A 22,770-nucleotide genomic window follows, 5' to 3' on the forward strand; every position below is an offset into this window, starting at 1 on the left:
ATGGGAGACTTTTGATGCTCTTTATTGAGACATCCTTACAAAACACAGTAAATCATTTAAAACCAGATCTTCTTAAAAAACACAGTAGCACACAACACCCCCCCTCACACACACACACACACACACACACACACACACACACTAGCCTAACGCAGAGATCATCCCCTTGGACCCTCTCACCATATTCCTCTGCGTAATCCAGATGGACAACTTATCCTGCACACACACAAAAAAGCATCAGTACAGTACAGGAGAGAGAGAGGGAGAGAGAGAGAGTGAGAGGGGAGGGGCAGAGTGAAAGAGAGAAAGAAAAAGACGGAGAGAGTAAAATAGAGAGTGAAAGAGAGGTTGTGAGAGAGAGAGAGAGAGAGAGTGAGAGAGAGGTTGAGAGAGAGAGTGAGAGAGAGGTTGAGAGAGTGAAACAGTGAAAGAGAGAAAGAAAAAGAGGGAGAGTGAAAGAGAGAGAGAGGGAGATAGTAAAATACAGAGTGAAAGAGTGAGAGAGGGACAGAAAGACAGAGAGAGAGAAAGACAGAGAGAATGAGTGTAACACAAGAAAGAAATACACATGTAGCAGCGTGTGCGCCCGTGTGTGTTTGTGTGTGTGCGCGCGCGCGTGTGAGTGCGTGCAAGCGTGCGTGTGTGTGTGTAAAGGGCCCGAGAGAGAGAGAGCTGGAGCAGCAGATGTAATCAGTGTGTGTGGATGCCGGGGGTAATAGCTTGGAGGGCAGAGCCACAGAAGTGCATCTATCTCTGTCTGAGGACACCCGGCAATCAGACGAACCCTCCCGCCCTGCAGATGAACAGCCCCGGGGGTCAGAGGTCACGCGATTCTCCCCCGCCTCCCGTATCACCTGACCGAGAGCTCCTTCCAAGGGAGGAGAGGCCTCGGAGCCGGGAAATGACCGGATAGCTCAGAAATTGAACGAGAAACCTGATGAGGGGAACGCTGTGGCGCCGAGCTCTCGGTAATGGAGTGCGCGCTCGGGGACCGAGCTGCCAGGGAGGTAATTCTGAGCGTGGCGAGGGATGGGACAGGCTAGCGCAGACAGACACAGATCAAACACATCTAGTTGTGTTCCGCTGCGTTTTTCCACGGCATTCCTCGAATGGACTCCGTCTCGAGACAAATCCTTATGAGCACACTCCTCTCACCGCCCCCCCGATACCCCCACCCCCCAACAGCAGGTCATACCAGGCCTGAGCCTCTGCATGTTGAGGCCAGCAGCTTGTATTTAAAGCAAAGCTCTGTCTACGGCCAGCAGGTTGTACTGAGGATAAGGCGTTGCCATGGGATACTGGTTGTGTGTGTGTGTGTGTGTGTGCGTGTGTGCGTGTGGTGTGTGTGTGAGAGAGAGAGTTTAATGCGCTGGGACTAGGGAGAGAACAGAGCAGCAGCAGATGTTGTATTGGTGGAAGCCGGTCAGGGGCCATTTAACACAGGTAGACCCTGCTGTTCTAAGCCTGTGACCCAACACCGCACATGCTGAGGCCACATATGTCCGTCTGCACACACACACACGCTCAGAACCCAACACACACGCTCAGAACCCAACACACACCCTCAGAATCCAACACACACACTCAGAACCCAACATACACCCTCAGAACCTAACACACACCCATACTCTCTAGCGCTCGTAAAATCACATGACACAATATGTTTATGTTTATGGTAAAATACATACTTTATTGTTGGAGTCATTTGCATAAATATCTATAAAGGCTTTGTTCACAATAAACATTAGCAATAAACATCTTGATAACAAATGCAAAACAAGTGATACATTCAAAACAATACTGATAAATAATATGAATAAGAAACGACTATTTACATCCCAATAATATCAATGTAGAGTCCTTTAAATCATGGAGAAACATTTACAACATGTTGATGCATTCATGTCATGATATGATTCTGTCCCTTTAGACTAAAAACACATTTTGAGCATGATGTTCACGTGGAATACAATTGTAAAAAATAAAAATAAAAAAGTAAACATTAAAAAAAAAAGGCTATCAACATAAGTGGGCTCTGACTTTTGGCACCGCCAACCAAACCTTTGTCACTCAGGTAATGTATTGCTCCGGAGACCCTGAATGTACGGCGAGCGGGGAGGGACACAGCGGGGGGGTGGGGGGGGCTACTGCTCATGACGACAAGGCCACGGACACGGAAACACGGCTCTACATGACAGACTGACAGACCGGACCACGGCGCGATGGAGGGGGTCCCCGGGCGGCATGCATCCTGGGGGGAGGTACGGCGTTGGGGCAGGCAGGCACACATGTACACACACACACACACGCTTCTACACACTCTTTCAGCACAGCTGACAGCGGTCGGACAGATCTGGCGACGCGCCAGACCGTCTGAGGCGTGTTGGGTAGCGATGACCATGGCAACGTCATTTTGGCAGTTAAAGAGCAGCGAGGCGTGGAGTCGGCGCCCCGAGGGGGGGGGGGGGGCGGAGGGGGAGGGGTTTGGGAGGAGTGTTGCATGTTGTGTTCCCTGTACTGAGGTGTCCGTGCGTGCGCACCTGCTCTGGAGTGCACGGGGCGGCGGGGAGGTGAAGTCGGCATCACGCCATGGTGTAACCGTAGCTCCCACAATGCAGCGCTACCAGCAGCCGGTCTCGGAGGACTTCCTGGCTGGGGTATTCTGGGAGTTTCAGCATGTTGATGCTGGAGAGAGAGAGAGAGAGAGAGAGAGAGAGAGAGAGACAGAGAGAAAGAAAGAAAGAAAAAAAGAAAGAAAGAAAGAAAGAAAGAAAGAAACCAATGTGGTTTTTACTGTAGTCAACAACACGATTGATGGCGCGTTATTATGGTTCATATCTAGGTGCTGAAAGAAAGAAGAGGAGCTTTCCCCCGCGTCTCCCCTGAGAGAGACCTACAGCGATACCAACGACCTGTCTGCCGTTCTAACACGCAGGAGCCTCCACACACTCCCCACCTGCCCCCACATCTCATACATCAGCAGCTAGAACCACACAGCAGCTAGAACCACACAGCAGTCAGAACCACACAGCAGTCAGAACCACACAGCAGCGCCAGAACCACACAGCAGTCAGAACCACACAGCAGTCAGAACCACACAGCAGCTAGAACCACACAGCAGCGCCAGAACCACACAGCAGTCAGAACCACACAGCAGCATCAGAACCACACAGCAGTCAGAACCACACATCAGCTAGAACCACACAGCAGTCAGAACCACACAGCAACGTCAGAACCACACAGCAGCTAGAACCACACAGCAGCGTCAGAACCACACAGCAACTAGAACCACACAGCAGACAGAACCACACAGCAGCGTCAGAACCACACAGCAGACAGAACCACACAGCAACTAGAACCACACAGGAGCGTCAGAACCACACAGCAGCACAGAACCACACAGCAGCCAGAACCACACAGCAACCAGAACCACACAGCAGCCAGAACCACACAGCAGTCAGAACCACACAGCAGACAGAACCACACAGCAGTCAGAACCACACATCAGTCAGAACCACACAGCAACGTCAGAACCACACAGCAGCTAGAACCACACAGCAGCGTCAGAACCACACAGCAACTAGAACCACACAGCAGACAGAACCACACAGCAGCGTCAGAACCACACAGCAGACAGAACCACACAGCAACTAGAACCACACAGGAGCGTCAGAACCACACAGCAGCACAGAACCACACAGCAGCCAGAACCACACAGCAGCCAGAACCACACAGCAGACAGAACCACACAGCAACTAGAACCACACAGCAGTCAGAACCACACAGCATTCAGAACCACATAGCAGCGGCGGTCAGACTGGCCCGAGGCACCACACTGCCCCCTAGTGCTTCCTGCACGTCCGCCTGTCTCCTTTTCATGTCGTTATCTCACCTATAAGAGCGTGTGTGAGTGTGTGTGTGTGTGTGTGTGTGTGTGTGTGTGTGTGTGTGTGTGTGTGTGATGTGGGGAGAGAGAGAGAGAGAGAGAGAGAGAGAGGGAAATGCTAATGTTAATGTAGATGATGCGAGCAATTCTTGGAAAACTAATAAAGATTTAAAAGTGTGTGTGCGTGTGTGTGCGTACAGTATGTGTGAGTGACAGGGGGAGAGAGAGAGAGAGAGAGAACTGCCAACTGCCAACCTCAATGTAGATTATGCAAGCAATGCTTGGAAAACTAATAGATATAAAAGAGTGTGTGTGTGTTTGCGTGTGTGCGCGTGTGTATATGTGTGTGTGTTTGCGTGTGCATGTGTGTGTGTGTGCGTGCATGTGTATACAGTACAGTGTGTGTGTGTGTGTGTGTGTGTGTGTGTGTCCTACCAGGTGCTGGAGGTAGGCAGTAGGTTGGAGGTGTAGGGCACGGCAGCGATGGTGAACTTCTGGAGGCCGCTGCCCCCCGTCAGGAAGGCGAAGCCACCATGAGGGACCCTGGAGCTGGGGGAGGAGGAGGGGGGGAGGAGGAGGGGGGGGGGGGGGGTAAGTGACCGACACGTCTCGCTCACGGCTGACGGGGCCTGTGGACGTGCAGGACTGACTGACTGACCTTCCCGTGACGAACTGCAGCAGAAGGACCCGCTCCTCCTGGGTCAGGCTCTCCACCACCTTCCAGAACCACTGCAACACACACACACACACACACACACCTCCACTGAACCGGGAGAGAACGCTGCGCGCACGCACACACACGCACACACACACACACACCAGAGGCTGCACAGAAACCGCGCATCGCTGAGTGTGACGGAATGACTACCCAGAAGGCCTCATCAGTATGACGGTGTTGCAGCTGGTGGCCATTCCCTAGGGTGGTGTTACAGTAAAAAGTGTCCTTCCCTAGGGTGGTGTTACAGTAAAAAGTGTCCTTCTCTGGGATGGTGTTACAGTGAAAAGTGTTATTTCCTAGGGTGGTGTTACAGTAAAATGTGCCCTTCTCTGGAGTTGTGTTACTGTAAAACCCCCGAGTTGGGGGTTACAGTGAAATGTGTCCCCACCTGGATAACTGGTTCCTCAAGGTCATAGCCACTGGTGTACTCTGTGTTCCTGTTCCAGTCCTGCACGTCAATCGCCGGCATCCCTGACAGCAATAGCTCCTACACGTACACGTACACACACACACACACACACACACACACACACACACACACACACACACACACACACACACACAGGTGCAAAGGCACAGGCATACACACACACACACACACACACACCACAAAGAACACCCTCCCCCCCCAAAAAAAAATAATTAAAATAAAAAATAATTACAGTGGCAAACAAAGGCACCTTAACGAGTCAATACAGCAAACGTAAAACACATTTGAATGATAATTTTCATAAAAGCGACACAGCCGAGGGCAGTAACTTTGACGAAGAGAAAGCACACATCGTCTAATAATTCCACGCCGCCACGACAGACATTTTGGCGTTCTCCTAAACCCGCTTTCAACGCCGTCGTCATGTTGTGAACAGAGCTGAGCGCGCGCGCAACTTCCGTTTCCTGTCGCCGTGAGAGAGCGCGTCGTCGGCGTGATCCAAGGCGTGTAGCTGCACATACGTGTCCAGTAACGACACGGGAGAGGGATAATCGCCACGGCGCCCTTATTGATGCGGTGACAGGGGCAGGACGGGTGCATGGATTTTGCCGACACGCCCCGGTGCAATTCGATGGCGCGGGCGGCGCGGAGAGGAGGGGAGGGGCTTCAAGGTGACCGCGCCGTCTCAGCGACACCCTTGGGCCAGACGTGGCTAATCAATCCCTGCATCACAGCCCCGCCTGGCAAGCCGTCAGGAGACCGGGAGAGAATACAAAGAGAACGAGGGAGGAGAGAGGAGTAGGAGAGGAGGAAGAGAGGAGGAGAAGGAGGAAAAGAGGAGGGGAGGAGGAGAGGAGGAGAAGAGGAGGATGAGGAGGAGGAGAGGAGGAGGAGAGGAGGAGAAGGAGGAGAAGAGGAGGAGGAGAGGAGGAGAAGGAGGGGAGGAGGAGAGGAGTAGGAGAGGAGGAGGAGAGGAGAAGAGGAGGAGAAGAGGAGGTGGAGAAGAGGAGGAGAGGAGGAGGGGGAGAGGAGGAGGAGAGAGAGAGAGAGGAGAGGGGAGACTAACCAATTCATATTCATCAAAGAGCTGGATGAGAGAGGGAGGGATGAAGGTGTGGAATCCCTGCAGAAAGGCGTTAATCTGGGGCTGGATGGCCCGGGTCATCCTCAGCTCTGTAACCAGCTGGACATACTCCGCCTAGGCCAGATGAGAGAGAGAGAGAGAGAGAGAGGGAGAGGGGATAGAGAGAGAGAGAGAGAGAGAGAGAGAGAGAGGGGACAGAGAGAGAGAGAGAGACACAGATTCACAAAAGGAACATTCCTATGGTGGACTGTAGAGTAGAGCATGGTTATTTGGGCTGCCGGCCAACATCTCCTCACAGGCTTCTCCCTTACGAGACACTGCCCTCTGCTGGCTAGTCGTGGTACTGCACTCCCAACAGTCATGCCGCGTTCAGAGCGAATAAAAACGCCAACGTCTGATTGGCTCACCTTGTTGTCCTGGGTGACTAGGATGCTGGTCCCGCCCGGTTTGAGCGGCACCTCTTCCATGGCGCCGAACACGTCCGTTTCCACGGAGAAGGTGAGCTCCAGGCCGAGGTCGCTGATGTCGTTGTCCAAGATCCACTGCAGGTTTTTGGCGTACTCAGGATCGATGGAGGACACATCCTGGTAGTTTACTGGGATGCCTGACACACCAACACACACACACACACACACCAAAATACACACACACACACACACACACACAAACACACACCCCCACACACGCAAACACATGCACCAACACACACACACACACACACACACACACACACACACACACACCAATACACACACAAACACACCAAAATACACACACACATACACACACACACCCCAACACCTCACCCCCACACACACACAAACGCACAAACGCAGACACAAATACACAAACACACCAACACACCCCCACACACATACAAACACACACAAACACAAATCAATATGCACAATTTAGATGCTAGTTCGCCTTATTCACCTCAGCTGCCATATTGGTCAGTCTGACGTAATAAGGGGTGCGGATGCGGAAGTGCCCGTTGACTTCAATGTGAAAAGTTCAATGTAAAACACCACTTCAAGAACCGAAATAGTCAAAATAACAGGCTGAATACACTATCAGGGTTACAAACTCATCATTACCAGACTCTGATTGTTTTTCACTGCCGTTGTTTTCGTGTTTGGAAATACATCGGAGTGAATGCAGCTGAGGGCTAACTATGGCTCATTCACCTCCATGTATGGAGCACGAAAACAACGGCAGTGAAAAACAATCAGAATCTGGTAATGATGAGTTTGTAACCGCGATAGTGTATTCAGCCTGTTATTTTGACTATTTTGGTTCTTGAAGTGGTGTTTTTACAGCAAACTTTAAACATTGAAGTCAACGGGCACTTCCGCATCCGCACCCCAGACTGACCAATATGGCTGCCAGGTGAATAAGGCGAATGACATCAATAAACTCTTTCTTATTCTGACTGCTACAATGGCTGTGTGTGTGTGTGTGTGTGTGTGTGTGTGTGTGTGTGTGTGTGTGTGTGTGTGTGTGTGTGTGTGTGTGTGTGTGTGTGTGTGCTACATACCCAGGATGTGTTTGTAGAAAGAGCGGGTGAAGTAGATGTTGACCAGCTGTCGGTGGTAGAGTGCCAGCCCCAGGATTTGACCCGCGAACGAGAAGAAGTTTAGATGGTCAGGGTTCACCGATGAGTTACTGTTCGGCTGAAATGTGGTACCTGTGATACACACACATACACACACACACAATTACAAACATTCAGCATATCAGCTTTCAAATCTATACTAAACTATGAAGATTCTAATCCATACTAAAATAGGAGGATTCTAATCGATATTAAACTAGGAGGATTCTAATCTACACTAAACTAGGATTCTAATCGGTTCTAAAATAGGATTCTAACGCAGGTTGAAAAGGCATTATAATACAAACCGTCAGCTGACTGAGTGAAGAGACCGTAGTCCGGGTTGATAATCTCATTGGACAGGATATCGAACCACTCCCGGACCACGCCCTGGCCCTGGGATACAACAGGGTCAAAGGTCAGCGCGTGTTTCGGTATCGGAAGGCGTCGCTCGTACATCAGCGTAGCGCACCTCACAGACAGATGAATGAGGGAGCAGATTTGCGGTGTGAGACGGAGCGTCTCGTAAACACCCACCATCCCCTCCTCGCCATGGAAACGCACGGCGATGCCCTGTTTGAGCTTCTCGTTGGTGGACCTGGAGACCATCTCACAGCTGCTCCTGAATATGGAGTCTGGTGAGGACAGAGAGAGTTTGCTCAACACACAGAGACCATAGAAACGGTCGAGAGAACGCAGGAGAACGATGCAAATAGATAATGTTCTGAGGTTTCTGGGTCAGTAGAGGTGGGTCACAAGGTTCTGAGTATTCTGGGTCAGTAGAGGTAGGTGATAAGGTTCTGAGGGTTCTGGGTCAGTAGAGATGGGTCACAAGGTTCTGAGGTTTTTGGGTCAGCAGAGGTGGGTGATATGGTTCTGTGGGTTCTGGGTCAGTAGAGGTGGGTCACAAGGTTCTGAGGTTTCTGGGTCAGCAGAGATGGGTGATAAGGTTCTGAGGGTTCTGGGTCAGTAGAGATGGGTGATAAGGTTCTGAGGGTTCTGGGTCAGTAGAGATGGGTGATTAGGTTCTGAGGGTTCTGGGTCAGTAGAGGTGGGTGATAAGGTTCTGAGGGTTCTGGGTCAGTAGAGATGGGTGATTAGGTTCTGAGGGTTCTGGGTCAGTAGAGGTGGGTGATAAGGTTCTGAGGGGTCTGGGTCAGTAGAGGTGGGTGATAAGGTTCTGAGGGTTCTGGAACAGTAGAGGTGGGTGATAAGGTTCTGAGGGTTCTAGTAATAGAGGCGGTAGGCCTGTACCTCTGTGGATGAGTAGGATGTCGTTCTCGTTGACGGGCCGGTGGACCATGTCAGAGTCGGGTTGTCCTGCCAGCAGATGCTCATAGAACCACTCACAACGTTCCTTGAAGGGCTGCGAGAGGAACACACACACACATGCACACACAGACGCGCACACACGCGCGCGCACGCACACGCACACACACACACACACACACACACACACACACACACACACACACACACACACCTCAGGAAACACTTCCAGAACTCATTACCTCTCACTTCACTCTGAGCTCTCCCACTCCGGGTGTGTGGAAAATGGAAAACTAACGACGCCAACAAAGTGTTGAAATACTTCTGTGTACTGCAGAAGGAAGACTGGGGTCTATTTGCATAATATTTGAATGCCTTTGTTCTCTAAGCGAAAGAGGAAGAGCTTAAGAGTGGAGGATAAGAGGAGAGAGAGATGGAGAGAGAGAGTTTTCCCCCGGGTACGCGGGCCTCACCGAGAGAGAGAGAGAGAGAGAGAGAGAGAGAGATCTGGAGATGAAATCAGATTGGCCAGGTTAAAGTCTGTAATTAAAACGGGAGGGTTATTCCCAAGTGGGCCGTAATCCAGGAGTAACGAGGCCCACGCGCCTCAACTCAAATATGAATACTGAGGAGCTGTCGAGCAAATGTTCCACAACTTCAGGCGGCACTTAAACTTTATGAAGCCATATCACGGGAGACTTAAGACAAGGGTTATCGCTGTGGCAATAACATTGTTAAATGACCCTGCTTGGGAAACACTGACTTTTCAAAGTCGCTCTCCGTGGACGTTTCGAGACAGTGGGGGCTGGGTGGAGGGGGGGTCTTGAGAAAGAGCCCTAGCCCAGAATGGCTGCTCACTATAGGGGCCACTCTGGGGGGCCACGGAGCCCTGCGACTGGACCACACACACCCAGGAAGCTGACAGAGAGACCTGCCGATCACGACGACTCCTCACCTGGCCTTTGATGATGTGCATGAACCGAGACATGAGCTCTGGACACTCCAGCAGGAAGTGGAAATGGTTAAAGATGATCTTTGGATTCCTGGAGAGGGGGAACGAGAGGGAGGCAGAGAGAGAGCGATAGAGAGAGAGAGAGAGAGAGGGGGGGGGGAGAGAGAGAGGGGTAGACAGAGCGAGAGAGAGACAGAGAGAGAAAGACAGAGATAGATAGAGAGAGGGAGAGAGAGTGAAAGAGAGAGAGAGGGAGATAGACAGAGAGAGAGAGAGAGAGGGGGGAGAGTTAAGAGGGAGAGTAGACAGCTCAGTTAGGTATTGCGGAGTGAGTACGGAGGTGAATGATGGGCAGAGAAGCCATAATTGACTCACCTGGTTACAAAACATTTGAGCACCTCGTCATGCTTGCACACAAACTCGATGAAGCGTGGAGACGTCATCCTGGAGGAGAGACAACGGAGAAACAGACGGGGAGATGGACAGAGGGAGGTTGGGGGGGGGGGGGGGGGTAGAGAGTCAGCCATGTGGAGAGATCAACGGGAGCCGTATTCAATGACAGACCGTATCGCAAATCTAGCGCCGCGCCCGACTGTATCCGCCGCATCTCTGGAAACATAATGATGTGAATTATTTACACAGTGTTTCTGATGACAGGAGAACAATCAAGGTTATCAGGGCTGCTGATGGAAAACAGGCCTGGGGGGGAGATGGGGGGGGGATACACACCCAACGTCAGGATGCTGGTAACCGTGCCTCTGTTCAGTGGTAATTAAAGATGGGTTTAATGATCTACAGTAATTACATGTAATCACGGAGATGGAGAGGGGGAGAGAGAGAAAGAGAGAGACAGACATTAGATGTGTATCTCAGAAGTTGTCACTCGGTGGGGAGGCATGATTGTCATTTGAAGTGCCAGTCGGGTGCCAGTCTCGTTCAGCTGCACCAGACTGACAGCAGAGGAACTCTCTGACCGCGCCCAAAAACAGTAGTCTGATTCAATTCGCTTTATTCACGCAGCTGCCATGTTTGTCAGTCTGACGTAATTGGTGGGATGAATGTGGAAGTGCCCGTTGACTCCAATGTTAGAAGTTCACTATAAAAACACCACTTTAAGAACCATGATAGTCAAAATAACAGGCTGAATACACTCTCGGAGTTACAAACTCATTACCAGACTCAGATTGTTTTTCACTGCCATAGTTTTCGTGTTTGGAAATACATGGAAGTGAATGAGCCATAGTTAGCCGTCAGCTGCATTCACTTCCATGTATTTCCAAACGCGAAAACAACGGCAGTGAAAAACAATCAGTCTGGTAATGATGAGTTTGTAACCCCGATAGTGTATTCAGCCTGTTATTTTGACTATTTTGGTTCATGAAGTGGTGTTTTTATAGTGAACAGTAGAGTCAGACTGACCAATATTGCAGCTGTGTGAATAAAGCGAATGGATTGAAGTTTTGGGGATAAGCCTTGTCATCATTGGTTTATTACTGCCAATTATTATTACTATTATATTTATTATTATTATAATTATTATTATTATTACTATTACAGTGGCGCCGATTCATGTGGCCGGCCAATCAGTCTGTCAGAATACGTGAAACAACAACAACCTAGCAACCGCTCCGCCGAAGACGATTGTGATTGGTTTAAAGAAATACAGCATTTTTTTCCCTACTATCCCCGAATGGTAATGAGTGCCGCCAGACCTTTCTCCAACGCTGGCACAGCGTAAGGCAAGGCAAGTTTATTTATATAGCACATTTCAGCCACAGGGTAATTCAAGGTGCTTTACATGAGACATTAAAAACATTCAAACAAAATGCAAGACATTATAGACATTTAAAACAAGAAGCAGGACTAAAAGAATACAGGAATAAAAGTTACAGTGCAGTTTACAGATAAACATAACTCCTCTTAGAAAGCAGTGGCAAAAAGAAACCAAGAGTGTTTTAAAAGAACCAAGAGTTGCAGCAGACCTGCAGTTTTCTGGAAGTTTGTTCCAGGTATGTGGGGCATAAAAACTGAACGCTGCTTCTCCATGTTTTGTTTTAACTCTGGGGACAGAAAGCAGACCTGTGCCAGACGACCTGAGGGGTCTGGATGGTTCATAGTGTATGAGCAGATCAGAAATATATTTTGGCCCTAGACCATTCAGTGCTTTGTAAACCAACAGCAGTATTTTAAAGTCAATTCTTTGGCAGACAGGATGCCAGTGTAAAGACCTTAGACTGGTGTGATGTGATCCACTTTCTTAGTCTTAGTGAGGACTCGAGCAGCAGCGTTCTGAATCAGCTGCAGCTGTCTGATCGATTTTTTCGAGAGACCTGTAAACACGCCGTTACAGTAGTTGAGTCTACTGAAGATAAATGCATGGACAAGTTTTTCCAAATCCTTCTGGGACATAAATTCTTTGATCCTTGATATATTATTCAGGTGATAGTAGGCTGACTTTGTAATTGACTTAATGTGGCTGTTGAAATTCTGGTCTGAGTCCATGACTACACCAAGATTTCTGGCTTCGTTTGTGGTTTTTAGCATTACTGATTGAAGTTGAGCACTGACTTTTAATCGTTCTTCTTTGGCTCCAAAAACAATTCAGTTTTATTTTTGTTTAGTTGGAGAATGTTCTGGCACATCCAATCATTGATTTGTTGAATGCACTTACTCAGCGCTTGTATGGTATTATAGTCCCCTGGTGATATGGTGATATAAATTTGTGTGTCGTCTGCATAGCTATGGTAACATCTTTTGTTTTTTTCCATAATTTGAGTTAGTGGGAGCATGTAAATGTTGAACAGAATAGGCCCCAGGATGGAACCTTGGGGAACTCCACAGGTCATTTTTGTCAGCTCAGATTTGTAATTGCCTATAGACACAAAATAGTCCCTGTCCTTCAAGTAGGATTCAAACCAATCTAACACTGTACCAGAAATTCCCAGCCAATTTTCCAGTCGGCCTAGTAGTATGTTGTGGTCTACCGTGTCGAACGCAGCGCTGAGATCCAGTAGTACTAAGACTGAGATTTTGCCATTATCTGTGTTTAAATGGATGTCATTAAATACCTTAATTAGAGCAGTCTCAGTGCTGTGGTGTGGTCGAAATCCTGACTGGAAGACATCAAAGCCATTACTTAGTGCCAGGATGTTATTCAGTTATTGGAAAACAACCTTTTCAATTATTTTGCTTAGAAATGGAAGGTTTGATATCGGCCTATAATTGTTCATTTGTGAGATGTCTAGATTATTCTTTTTTAAGTGGCTTGATGACTGCAGTTTTCAGGGTTTGTGGGAACACACCTGAAAGAAGAGATGTGTTTACAATTTGTAATAAATCAGAGGCCATGCAGTTAGATACATTTTTGAAGAAGTCTGTAGGTAGAACATCAAGGCAACAGGTGGAGGATTTCAGATATTGTATAGTGTCCCCCAGGGTTTTATGGTTGATCGGATGAAATTGTGTCATGGTATTGATTTTAAGTGGACACTGTGACGACACATGTCCTGTACCTGGAATGGAGGCACTAACTGCTTGTCTAATTTTCAGAATTGTGTCAGTGAAGAATGAGGCAAATTCGTTACAGGTCCTGGTGGAAAGAAGTTCAGAGGCTACTGACACAGGAGGGTTTGTCAGCCTATCGACAGTGGCAAACAAGGCACGCGCATTGTTATGTTTTTGGTGATGATGTCAGAAAAGAAGGTCTGCCTTGCATTTCTCAGCTCCAAATTATAAATGCGAAGTCTCTCTTTATAGATGTCATAATGAACATGGAGATTTGTTTTTCGCCACCTGCGTTCAGCTTTTCAACAATCTTTTTTCTATTCTGACCAGCGTGGCGTTTCTCCATGGAGATCTTCCCTTACCAGAGACCACTTTCACCTTAGTGAAACCAAGTGTGGAAAGAGGTCTGGTTATATAGAAGTGTGGAGATAGATAAGTCTGGCTATGTAGTAGTGTGGAGATAGATAAGTGTGGCTATGTAGTAGTGTGGAGATAGGTCTGGCTGTGTAGAAGTGTGGAGATAGGTCTGGCTATGTAGTAGTGTGGAGGTAGATAGGTCTGGCTATGTAGTAGTGTGGAGGTAGATAGGTCTGGCTGTGTAGTAGTGTGGAGGTAGATAGGTCTGGCTATGTAGTAGTGTGGAGGTAGATAGGTCTGGCTATGTAGTAGTGTGGAGGTAGATAGGTCTGGCTGTGTAGTAGTGTGGAGGTAGATAGGTCTGGCTGTGTAGTAGTGTGGAGGTAGATAGGTCTGGCTATGTAGTAGTGTTGAGGTAGATAGGTCTGGCTATGTAGTAGTGTGGAGGTAGATAGGTCTGGCTATGTAGTAGTGTGGAGGTAGATATGTCTGGCTATGTAGTAGTGTGGAGGTAGATAGGTCTGGCTATGTAGTAGTGTGGAGGTAGATATGTCTGGCTATGTAGTAGTGTGGAGATAGGTCTGGCTATGCGCGACTAAGAAACAGGAACAAAGAGCCTGTCACAAACACCGTGGCGTGAAGTCATGTGACTGCGGGCCAGTCAACCCACGTACACGACGGCATCCCCTTCGTTGGTTTCCGTACTCAGCGATCCTCCGGCACGTTAAGAGGTCAGAGAGTCCGCCAATTCTCTCTCTCATTAGGAGGTTTTAAGGGGTCAAAGGTCGGACGGTACCAGCTCTCTCACCCTTGCGGCATCTGACAGGAGCAGCACATGTAGAAGCCCTGGATCACGGCGCTCAGCCGGCTGGCCGTCATGGAGATGACGTCCTCTCCGTCGGCGTACGTCTCGGGGGCGTCCTGGGCGCCGTCCGGAGAGGTCGGGGACAGCGCCGCGGAGACGGTGGCGGCGGCGGCTTCGGGGTCGACCTCGCGCTGCTGCTTGAGGAGGAGGGAGGCGATCTCGCTGCCGGCGGAGGAGGACGAGGACGGGTCCCGGTGGCTCTTGTCCAGCTCGGCCGAGATCAGGACCAGCCACTCCTCCAGGGAGTGCCACAGCAGCTCCAGAGGCTGGAGAGCGAGAGAGGGGTTAGGAGGAGGAGGAGGGGGAGAGGAGGGGAGAGGGGGGAGGAAGACGGGGGGCACCAGGAAAGCCAGATCGATGGGGGAGAGAGAGAGGAAGACAGATTGACAGAAAGAAAGCAAGCGAAACAGAAACTAAAAGACAGATGGAGAGAGACACAGAGAGGGGTGGGGGGTGAGGGGGACTCATGGATCAGACAGAAGTAATCAACTAGGCACCAGAAAGTAGTCTCTCACTGCCCTCTCCTGGCTAGAGTAATGAACTGCGGCCTGACTCACAGCTTCCTCTTACTTCCGGGGTCCAGTACTGGTACAACTATCCCCCCCCCCCCCCCTTCCTCCCTGTCCCCCAGCAGACGAGGGGCCTCATTTATAAAGGTTACGTTCGCACAAAACAGGCCCTGAAAGATGCGTACGCCATTTTTCGTGCCAAAGTTGCGATCTATAAAAAATAAGCTTGACTGGAGAACGTGCACACCCGTACGGCGGCTCCGACCCACGCCTGCGCACGTTTCTGGAGAAATGCCAAACTGCGACTCCCACGGCCGAAGGATGAAACCCGAGAAACGCTTTGAAATTCATACCGACCTTGTGTAAAACAATCAACATTAACTCTCCAGCATTATAGAGCTCCCATAATATGACGACCATTTACAGGTAGTTATCGGCGTGGAGAGGGCGGGATACGAGGCTGATCAACGTGCACACATTTCAAGGTGGACATACTGTAAAGGGGAAATTGGGTGCGTGTGTGCGCACGGTTTTATAAATCAGGTTTTTTTCGGATTTTGTGCTCACGCACACTTTTAGTATGGATTTCACGCAGTTTTATAAATGAGGCCCCAGTACTGTCTCTAATAGACACCCTCCCTCCCTGTCCCCTGGTTGACCAGTACTGTCTCTACTAGACACCCTCCCTCCCTGTCCCCTGGTTGACCAGTACTGTCTCTATAGACCCCTCCCTCCCTGTCCCCTGGGTTACCAGTACTGTCTCTATAGACCCCTCCCTCCCTGTCCCCCTGGTTGACCAGTACTGTCTCTATAGACCCCTCTCTCCCAGTCCCCCTGGCTGACCTTGAAGACCTGACTGCGTGCCGTCTTGTTGCCGTTGTAGCCCATGTCGTTCCCGTTGCTGGGGGTGGTGGAGGGGCCCAGGCGGTAGACGTGGCAGAAGATCCGGACGATCCTCAGAAGGCTCTTCATCTGGGCCTCGTAGCTGCTGGACAGACTAAGGTGGGGGGGGGGGGGGGCATTGTAACAACCTCTCGCATTAGAAATGACTCAGGTTGTGCAGTAAAATCAATACAGCAATACATTGCAATATTTTTTTACGTGATACTGTATCGATATTACGTGGTCCAGTATTGATACATAAAAAATAAAACATTTTTTATTAGCACAAGGAAAATATCAATAGATTATTCATGTGTTAAATGGATTTAAAATGTCATGTGATCGTCATGTCTACAGTGTACCCGCTATGTAGCGCGTGTGGTTTGTGAGGGCATCTACCTGAGCAGTTTGTGTCCGTTAGTCGTGGCCACCTCCGCTAGACTGGTCAGGATCCTGTGGTAGTGATCGTCACTCTGCTGAGAAACGTGCTCTAGAACCTGCCTGAGCTGCGCGCGCACACACGCGCACACACACACATGCACGCACGCACACGCACGCACACACACACACACAAACACAAAATAGAATAGAATACAATAGAAAGTTAATTCTTGCCATGTATAATCAGTACAGGTACATTGAAATTATTTGTCATCGCTTGTCCTTATCTTATCTTACCTTAGCACTAATCAACGCTAATCAGTTCCTCATTCCAATCCTAGGAACACAGCTAAACATTAAAGGTTCCCAAACTGGCAATTTACTATCCGTAGTCTAGCAATCTATCAGTATCATCCTCATCTTCTTATCCCATCCAATCATGGATGACTGTGACTGTGATCGAGATGTAGGCAGTGCAATTAATAACATTCAAGTATACAGTTGTGCAGAGTCAGTTGTTATTGGGTGCGTTAAGTAGCTGAGCGCTCAGTCAGCGATCAGTGATCAGAATTCACTTAACGGGCTGCTCAGTTACGCTCAGACTGATCTGCTCAGAGCACAAGTGAGCAGTTTTGAACTAGGATCTGTTTGAGCCAAACACCCCGTCATAATCATCATCACTGAACAAAAAAATAAAATAAAGATGGATGCCGAAAGGATGCTGGTACATCTGTCGGATGGCAAAATAAATGCATCCAAAGATGAACTTTGACGTGTAAGTGAAGGTAAATAAATAACATTACATTCTCGCCATTTGGACCAACATGTGGTGATTAAAGTTCTCGTCTCCTAGCAACTCAGCGCTGTTAGAGCAGACCGTTAAGTGGGGGAAAAAACGCTCAGCGCTCAGAGTGAGCATTCGCTCACTGAACACTCAGCTTCTTAACGCAGCCATTGGGTATTGTATAAGCAAGGTGTTCATTTGTTCAAGTGTTGTCAGGAGTTGGTTCAAGTGATCGAGTGAGAGTCAGTTGCTGTGTTGTATAGACAAGGTGCTCAGAGTGGTCAAGTGATCAGTTGTTGGCCCGGGGGGGGGGGGTTGATAGGCTAATAGGGGCTGGGGGGTGGGGGAGGGTGGAATATACACGCACACACAAGCGCACGCGCACACGCACACACACACACACACACACACACGGTAAGAACAGCATGATGCAAAACATGATACAGATCATCTAGCAAACAACTGTTCGCCTATTCATTACTCGTATCACTCAGAAGGTCGTACCATATTCTCTCTGATGTCATCATTCTGCGTCATCTGGATGAGAGTCTGGAACAGTCGACCATGGTGCTGGATCAGGATCTCACACGTCTCCCCGTAACCACCCTGAACACACACACACACACACACACACGGTATGAGAAAGTGTCTTTGGAACGGCGTGGAGAGAGGACACCTGAGTGTGAGCAGCCGGTTCTGAGACGCTCACCTGGACACAGAGGTCGAGGGGGGTCACCCCGTTCTTGTCCGGGAGGTATTTGGCCGCTCGGGACAGGAGGATCTGCGCCGTGTCTCTTTGTCCGTGACTGCGGGGGACGCGAAGGACAAAACCATCAAAACACGTCACCGTCCAGGACAGGTTTACCGACCACTGACCGGTAGTTTGGGCAACTTTATCTCTCTTAAAGACGGGAGGGACACACTCCCCTCCCTGTCTGGTTGGTTTGACCTGGATGACCTATTGAGTGACCACCGACCGGTCAACTACTGTACACATCAGTGTGGAGAACAGGCTGGTTTCACCGACACCGTGTTGATGTCGGCAAGTCAACACAGTAGAAAGATGTCCGCCTGTGTTTCATAGCAGATGCAGGGCGATTAGTCTGATCACAGCGCTGTTCGGTGGGGATCGGGGGGGCGGTTCTGTCTTATGTGAACTGACAAACACATCACTGTGTATAATCATAACAGACTGATCATTACAGGGGAGTCACTAGGGCTTTTCACACTGTACTAACACATTCTTAGAACCTTCTTAGCCCCAGGCTAAGGGAGCTGTTAGCCCCAGGCTAAGAAAGGTTTCCCACTGGCACCATCCTGGCACATTCTAAAGTGGGCTAACCCCGACTTCAGCCTAGGGCTTGTTTGCCCTGCTCCAGAGCAGGTTTAGCCCTGAATTTGCAGGGTTATCCCCTGAAAATCCACTAAACCTGGGGCTAAAAGGTGCCAGTGTGAAACGAGGCTAAAGTAAACAATGGACTTTGCATCACGTTTTTGTTGTCCAATCACATGACTTCTTCGTCACGTCATTACAGTAGGCGCTAGGCAACCAAACTCCTTGTAACTACACTACTAATGGCAACATCATAGTTAACTAAATGACAATATGTCCGTAAAAGTGGTCGGAAAAATCAGTTCAGAACAAACTAGATGGCAACATTTTAACATTACTCCCTACTCTTAATGAGTAGTCACACGTCATTTGAATGTAAACATTAGTTGCGTGTTCCAATGGACATTCAACCCAGGGCTAGTAGAACTGCAGTTTGAATACAGTAGCCCTGGGTTTAGTTTAACCCTGGGTTAACAGTGTGTGTGTGTGTGTGTGTGTGTGTGTGTGTGTGTGTGTGTGTGTGTGTGTGTGTGTGTGTGTGTGTGTGTGTGTGTGTGTGTGTGTGTGTGTGTGTGTGTGTGTGTGTGTGTGTGCGTGCGCGCGCGTGCGTGCGTGCGTGTGTGTGTGTGTGTGTGTGAAAATGGGCTAAGTTATAGCTAAGGATAGCCCTAGGCTAAGAATAGGCAGTGTGAAAAGCCTCACTCTCAAGCTCATCTCATCAGTGTGTCGTATTGAAAACAGCGTACAAAGGCAGACTAGCCTTCTCCACCTTTGTGTTCTGAACTAATGAAAGCTCTCTCTCTTATTATACCATGTCGTGGGGGGGGATAGGAAGGTAAACTCCAAATTAGTGGGCGGGTCTGGGTGCATCAAACACTTCATTTCCTGCATTCTGGTAATTTTTTATGCACCAATTTGTGCTGGATTAGCCTGTCTGCTGCTATCCTAGCTAGCTTGCAAGATTTTATGGGCAGGCATTGCCAGACAACATTACTGTAGGATTATTAAGGTAAGTTAGCAAACGAGCTAACAACACTTCTAAAAGTAAACTCAAAAAACATTACCTAGTGGCTCACAACATTACTTGGTTTTGCGCAACCAATGAGCGATAGACGTTATTGCCAACGTTGTATTACCATAATACCCGGGTAGATGTTCTCGCCCCCCAAAAAATAATAATCCATAATACCTGAAAGTGGGAGGAGAAAAAACTCCCGTTGTCCCCCCCTATTCTGGTGCAGGTTCATCACACCTCCTCAGATATCCGACAAAATGCTGAATATATTACAGTTAATCAGAAGTTTTGGATGAAAGAGACACACCCTGTCCAGTCAACAACCACAGTGCGTCCCTCCCGTACAGAGCTGTGTACAGTAGCACAACAACAGTGAGATGGATGAGACTACGGTACGAGGAAGCAGGAGCGGCCGTCCGTGAGGTCGTGGTTCTGGCGCGGCCGTACCTGCAGGCAAAGTAGAGGGGCGTGGCGCCCGAGACGTTGGGCCTGTTGATGTCAGCTCCACTGTCCAGGAGACACAGCACCGTCTGAGGGAAGAACACACACACACACACTTCCATGGCTACTGTACCACACACTTCCATGGCTACTGTAACGCACACACTTCCATGGCTACTGTACCACACACTTCCATGGCTACTGTAGCACACACTCCCATATCTATTGTAGTACAGTATGCCAGAAATTGATGTAGTATGTCCCAATAGATAGTATGCCACATGCAGTATGGCAAAAATACCAGGATGTCTTACTACATCCGGTCAGATTTTGCAGTATTCAAGCAAGCAGGCTTTTCTGGCTATTCCGACCCACAATCCTGTGCTCAACAGAAATTACGTCACATGTGCGAGTCGCGCCGGAGGCATTTTGATGAATCCCCGCTGTGGACTAATGTCGCTTCATGGACAGCGACGGATGCGGTCAAATTTCAAGGCCGCAATGTAATAACAAGGTAGTATGTCCTAATTGGATCTATACCGAGTACAAAGTACGTACTTTGTAGGGGCAGCTGTAGTACGTACTGGTAGTAAAAAGTAGAAGTATGCTCGGAACGCAGCTCTGCAGTCCTGCTGTGTACTACACTGGCCAAAGAGGAGATGTGTAGGGGGCGCCAAAAACGCACAACATCACTTTTAAATCATTCACACCTCTACTGCCCACTACAATGATGATGTCCACGATGGTGGCCCCAGCTGATGGGCACATTCGACCTAGCTAGCGTGTCGTTGGTGTGTGTGTGTGTGTTTCTGCATGAGCGGTCAAGCAAACTCACGGTCTTGTGGCCGTTCTGACAGGCCACGTGCAGCGCCGTCTGACCCATGGCGTCCTCCACGTCCACGTTGGTCACATGCTGGACCAGGTCGTGGAGCAGCTCTGTCCGTCCGTTCACCGCCAGCCAGTGGATCTACAGAGGGGAATGGGGCGGTCAGTTTTTGTTTTTATTTACCACAGGTGCTGGTCAGTCCACACCACAGGGGGGTGGCCGGTCTACGCCACACGCACGTCAACTCCAGTGTGGCGGAGCTCGGTACAACCTCTCTTCTGACCGCAGTCCCAGACAGTCTGACCTCGTCCGCCCGGACGCAAAGCGCAGCCGGTCACACTCACCGCGGTCAGACCCTCGTTGTTGCAGATGTTCACATCTGCGTTGTATTCCAGCAGTCGGCCCATGCACTTCTTCTGTCTGTGGGAGGGGAGGAGCCGAGAATTAGGGTGTGTGTGTGGGGGGGGGGGGGGGGCATTCAATAGGCCCCTTTCAAGTCTCGCGGTCACTAGGCTCACGGAGGGAGGAGATCTTCACGTTAAGGTGAGTTCCGCCCCCCTCTACCGGGGGGGTGGCGGCGTGCCGGCGGTCCGTACCCGTTCCTGGCGGCGAGGTGCAGCGGCGTGCAGCCGGAGATGTCCTGGTAGTTGGGATTCGCTCCTCTCTTCAGCAGCAGGACCAGACACTCCACTGAACCACAGCTGCGCGCCAGCACACACACACACACACACACACACACACACACACACACACACACACACACACACACACACATCAACAACCCCCCCGGCACTCTTCCATTACGGTATGAAACAAGAACTGACACTCGAGAGTTAAGATGGGACAGAGATGACCACGGAAGGGAGCGACCGGGAACTGAGGCCATCTTACTTGGCGGCGATGTGTAGCAGGCTTCTCTTCACTCGGCCGAAAGCGTAGTTGACGTCGAACTTGGAATTCAGCAGCAGCTCGGACACTGACCTTCAGGGGTGGGAGTGAGGCTTAATGAGTGAATCTAGGCCTGCAGGTTGACCACAATTAGGACTGACAGGGTGTTGGGTGGACCTCGTCGCCTACCTGTGCTGGTCAGCCATCACCATGGGCATGAGTGTGTACACAGCTGTCTCATTGTCTGCGATGGGTGCGACAAGAGAGAAACGTTCAGTGCCCACACGACTGGAAAGACTAGCGGTGACTGCTTGAAAGTACTTTCATTACCAACTGTCACTGTCAGAATTCAGCCTATTGCGCACAACCCCACCCTTTCAAAACAAAAACAGGATGAACATTCCATTCCAACCATGTTGGACAGAGCTGGCCGTGCGTGCGGTGACATCCATTATTTCCATTCAGCTGGTTAATTCACTAGCTTGGCTATGCATTTCATAGTAGCTCTCTTCCCTCCCCCTCTCTCTCTCTCTTATCTCCCTCTCCCTTCCTGTATTTATGACAGTGGTGTCCGCCTTTTTATTGACTAGATAAGCGTCTACACATGGTCTGTACACTATAGCCTACAGTGAATCAGCCATTCAGTTTATAACTAGTAAAATGAACACCGTAAATGCTGACTGCGATCTGGGTTATTCTCGGGCGATCATAACTGTGTCCTTTGATCCGATCCTACCTTCCGGGAGTTCCACGGTCCTGGCCCGACGCAGGGAGCGCGTTAGCCTGTTCAGTTGTACGTTTAGCTGCTCCATCGCCCGTTCCATCATAGGTGTACGATCAACCGGGAAGAAACGAGGATTCCAGCCTCGACCGCAACTTTATTTGTCCTCTATGTCTATGCCTCGTTTAGCGGTGTCATCCATCGAGCTGCCGAGAGAGGTAATAATCGAACAGTGAACAGTCAAATACACCTACCTCTGATTCATTCTCGTATCGTATGGGCTGGTTGTCGCATTCTTCCTGTTTTCATGACGTCCAGAGACAGTGTGGTA

At 49.5% G+C, this 22,770-nt stretch overlaps 1 protein-coding gene across 3 annotated transcripts; it reads right to left on the minus strand.

Annotated features, from left to right (window-relative positions):
• Positions 1–2,570: 2,570 nt before the first annotated feature.
• On the minus strand, positions 2,571–22,545 carry hace1 (HECT domain and ankyrin repeat containing E3 ubiquitin protein ligase 1; the record flags this gene model as incomplete). 3 transcript variants are annotated; one of them, XM_084442392.1, is made up of 24 exons in its annotated part: positions 2,571–2,685; positions 4,322–4,435; positions 4,545–4,615; positions 4,993–5,091; positions 6,101–6,232; positions 6,526–6,722; positions 7,656–7,805; positions 8,021–8,108; positions 8,250–8,347; positions 8,967–9,078; positions 9,937–10,024; positions 10,309–10,377; positions 14,603–14,925; positions 16,012–16,165; positions 16,450–16,556; positions 17,720–17,821; positions 17,925–18,021; positions 20,011–20,093; positions 20,840–20,971; positions 21,175–21,250; positions 21,427–21,531; positions 21,722–21,811; positions 21,908–21,962; positions 22,455–22,545. In XM_084442392.1, 24 exons carry the CDS (start codon positions 22,543–22,545, stop codon positions 2,583–2,585), a joined length of 2,736 nt encoding a protein of 911 aa, XP_084298518.1. In that variant the 3' UTR covers positions 2,571–2,582. The 3 variants fall into 3 exon arrangements, with proteins under 3 accessions (XP_084298518.1, XP_084298517.1, XP_084298516.1); XM_084442391.1 differs by having other exon boundaries at positions 15,985–16,165; XM_084442390.1 differs by having other exon boundaries at positions 14,603–14,942; positions 15,972–16,165.
• Between the last annotated feature and the right edge of the window lie 225 nt (positions 22,546–22,770).

The sequence above is a fragment of the Borostomias antarcticus genome (assembly GCF_949987555.1).
Source record: "Borostomias antarcticus genome assembly, chromosome: 8".
NCBI classification, from domain to species: domain Eukaryota; kingdom Metazoa; phylum Chordata; class Actinopteri; order Stomiiformes; family Stomiidae; genus Borostomias; species Borostomias antarcticus.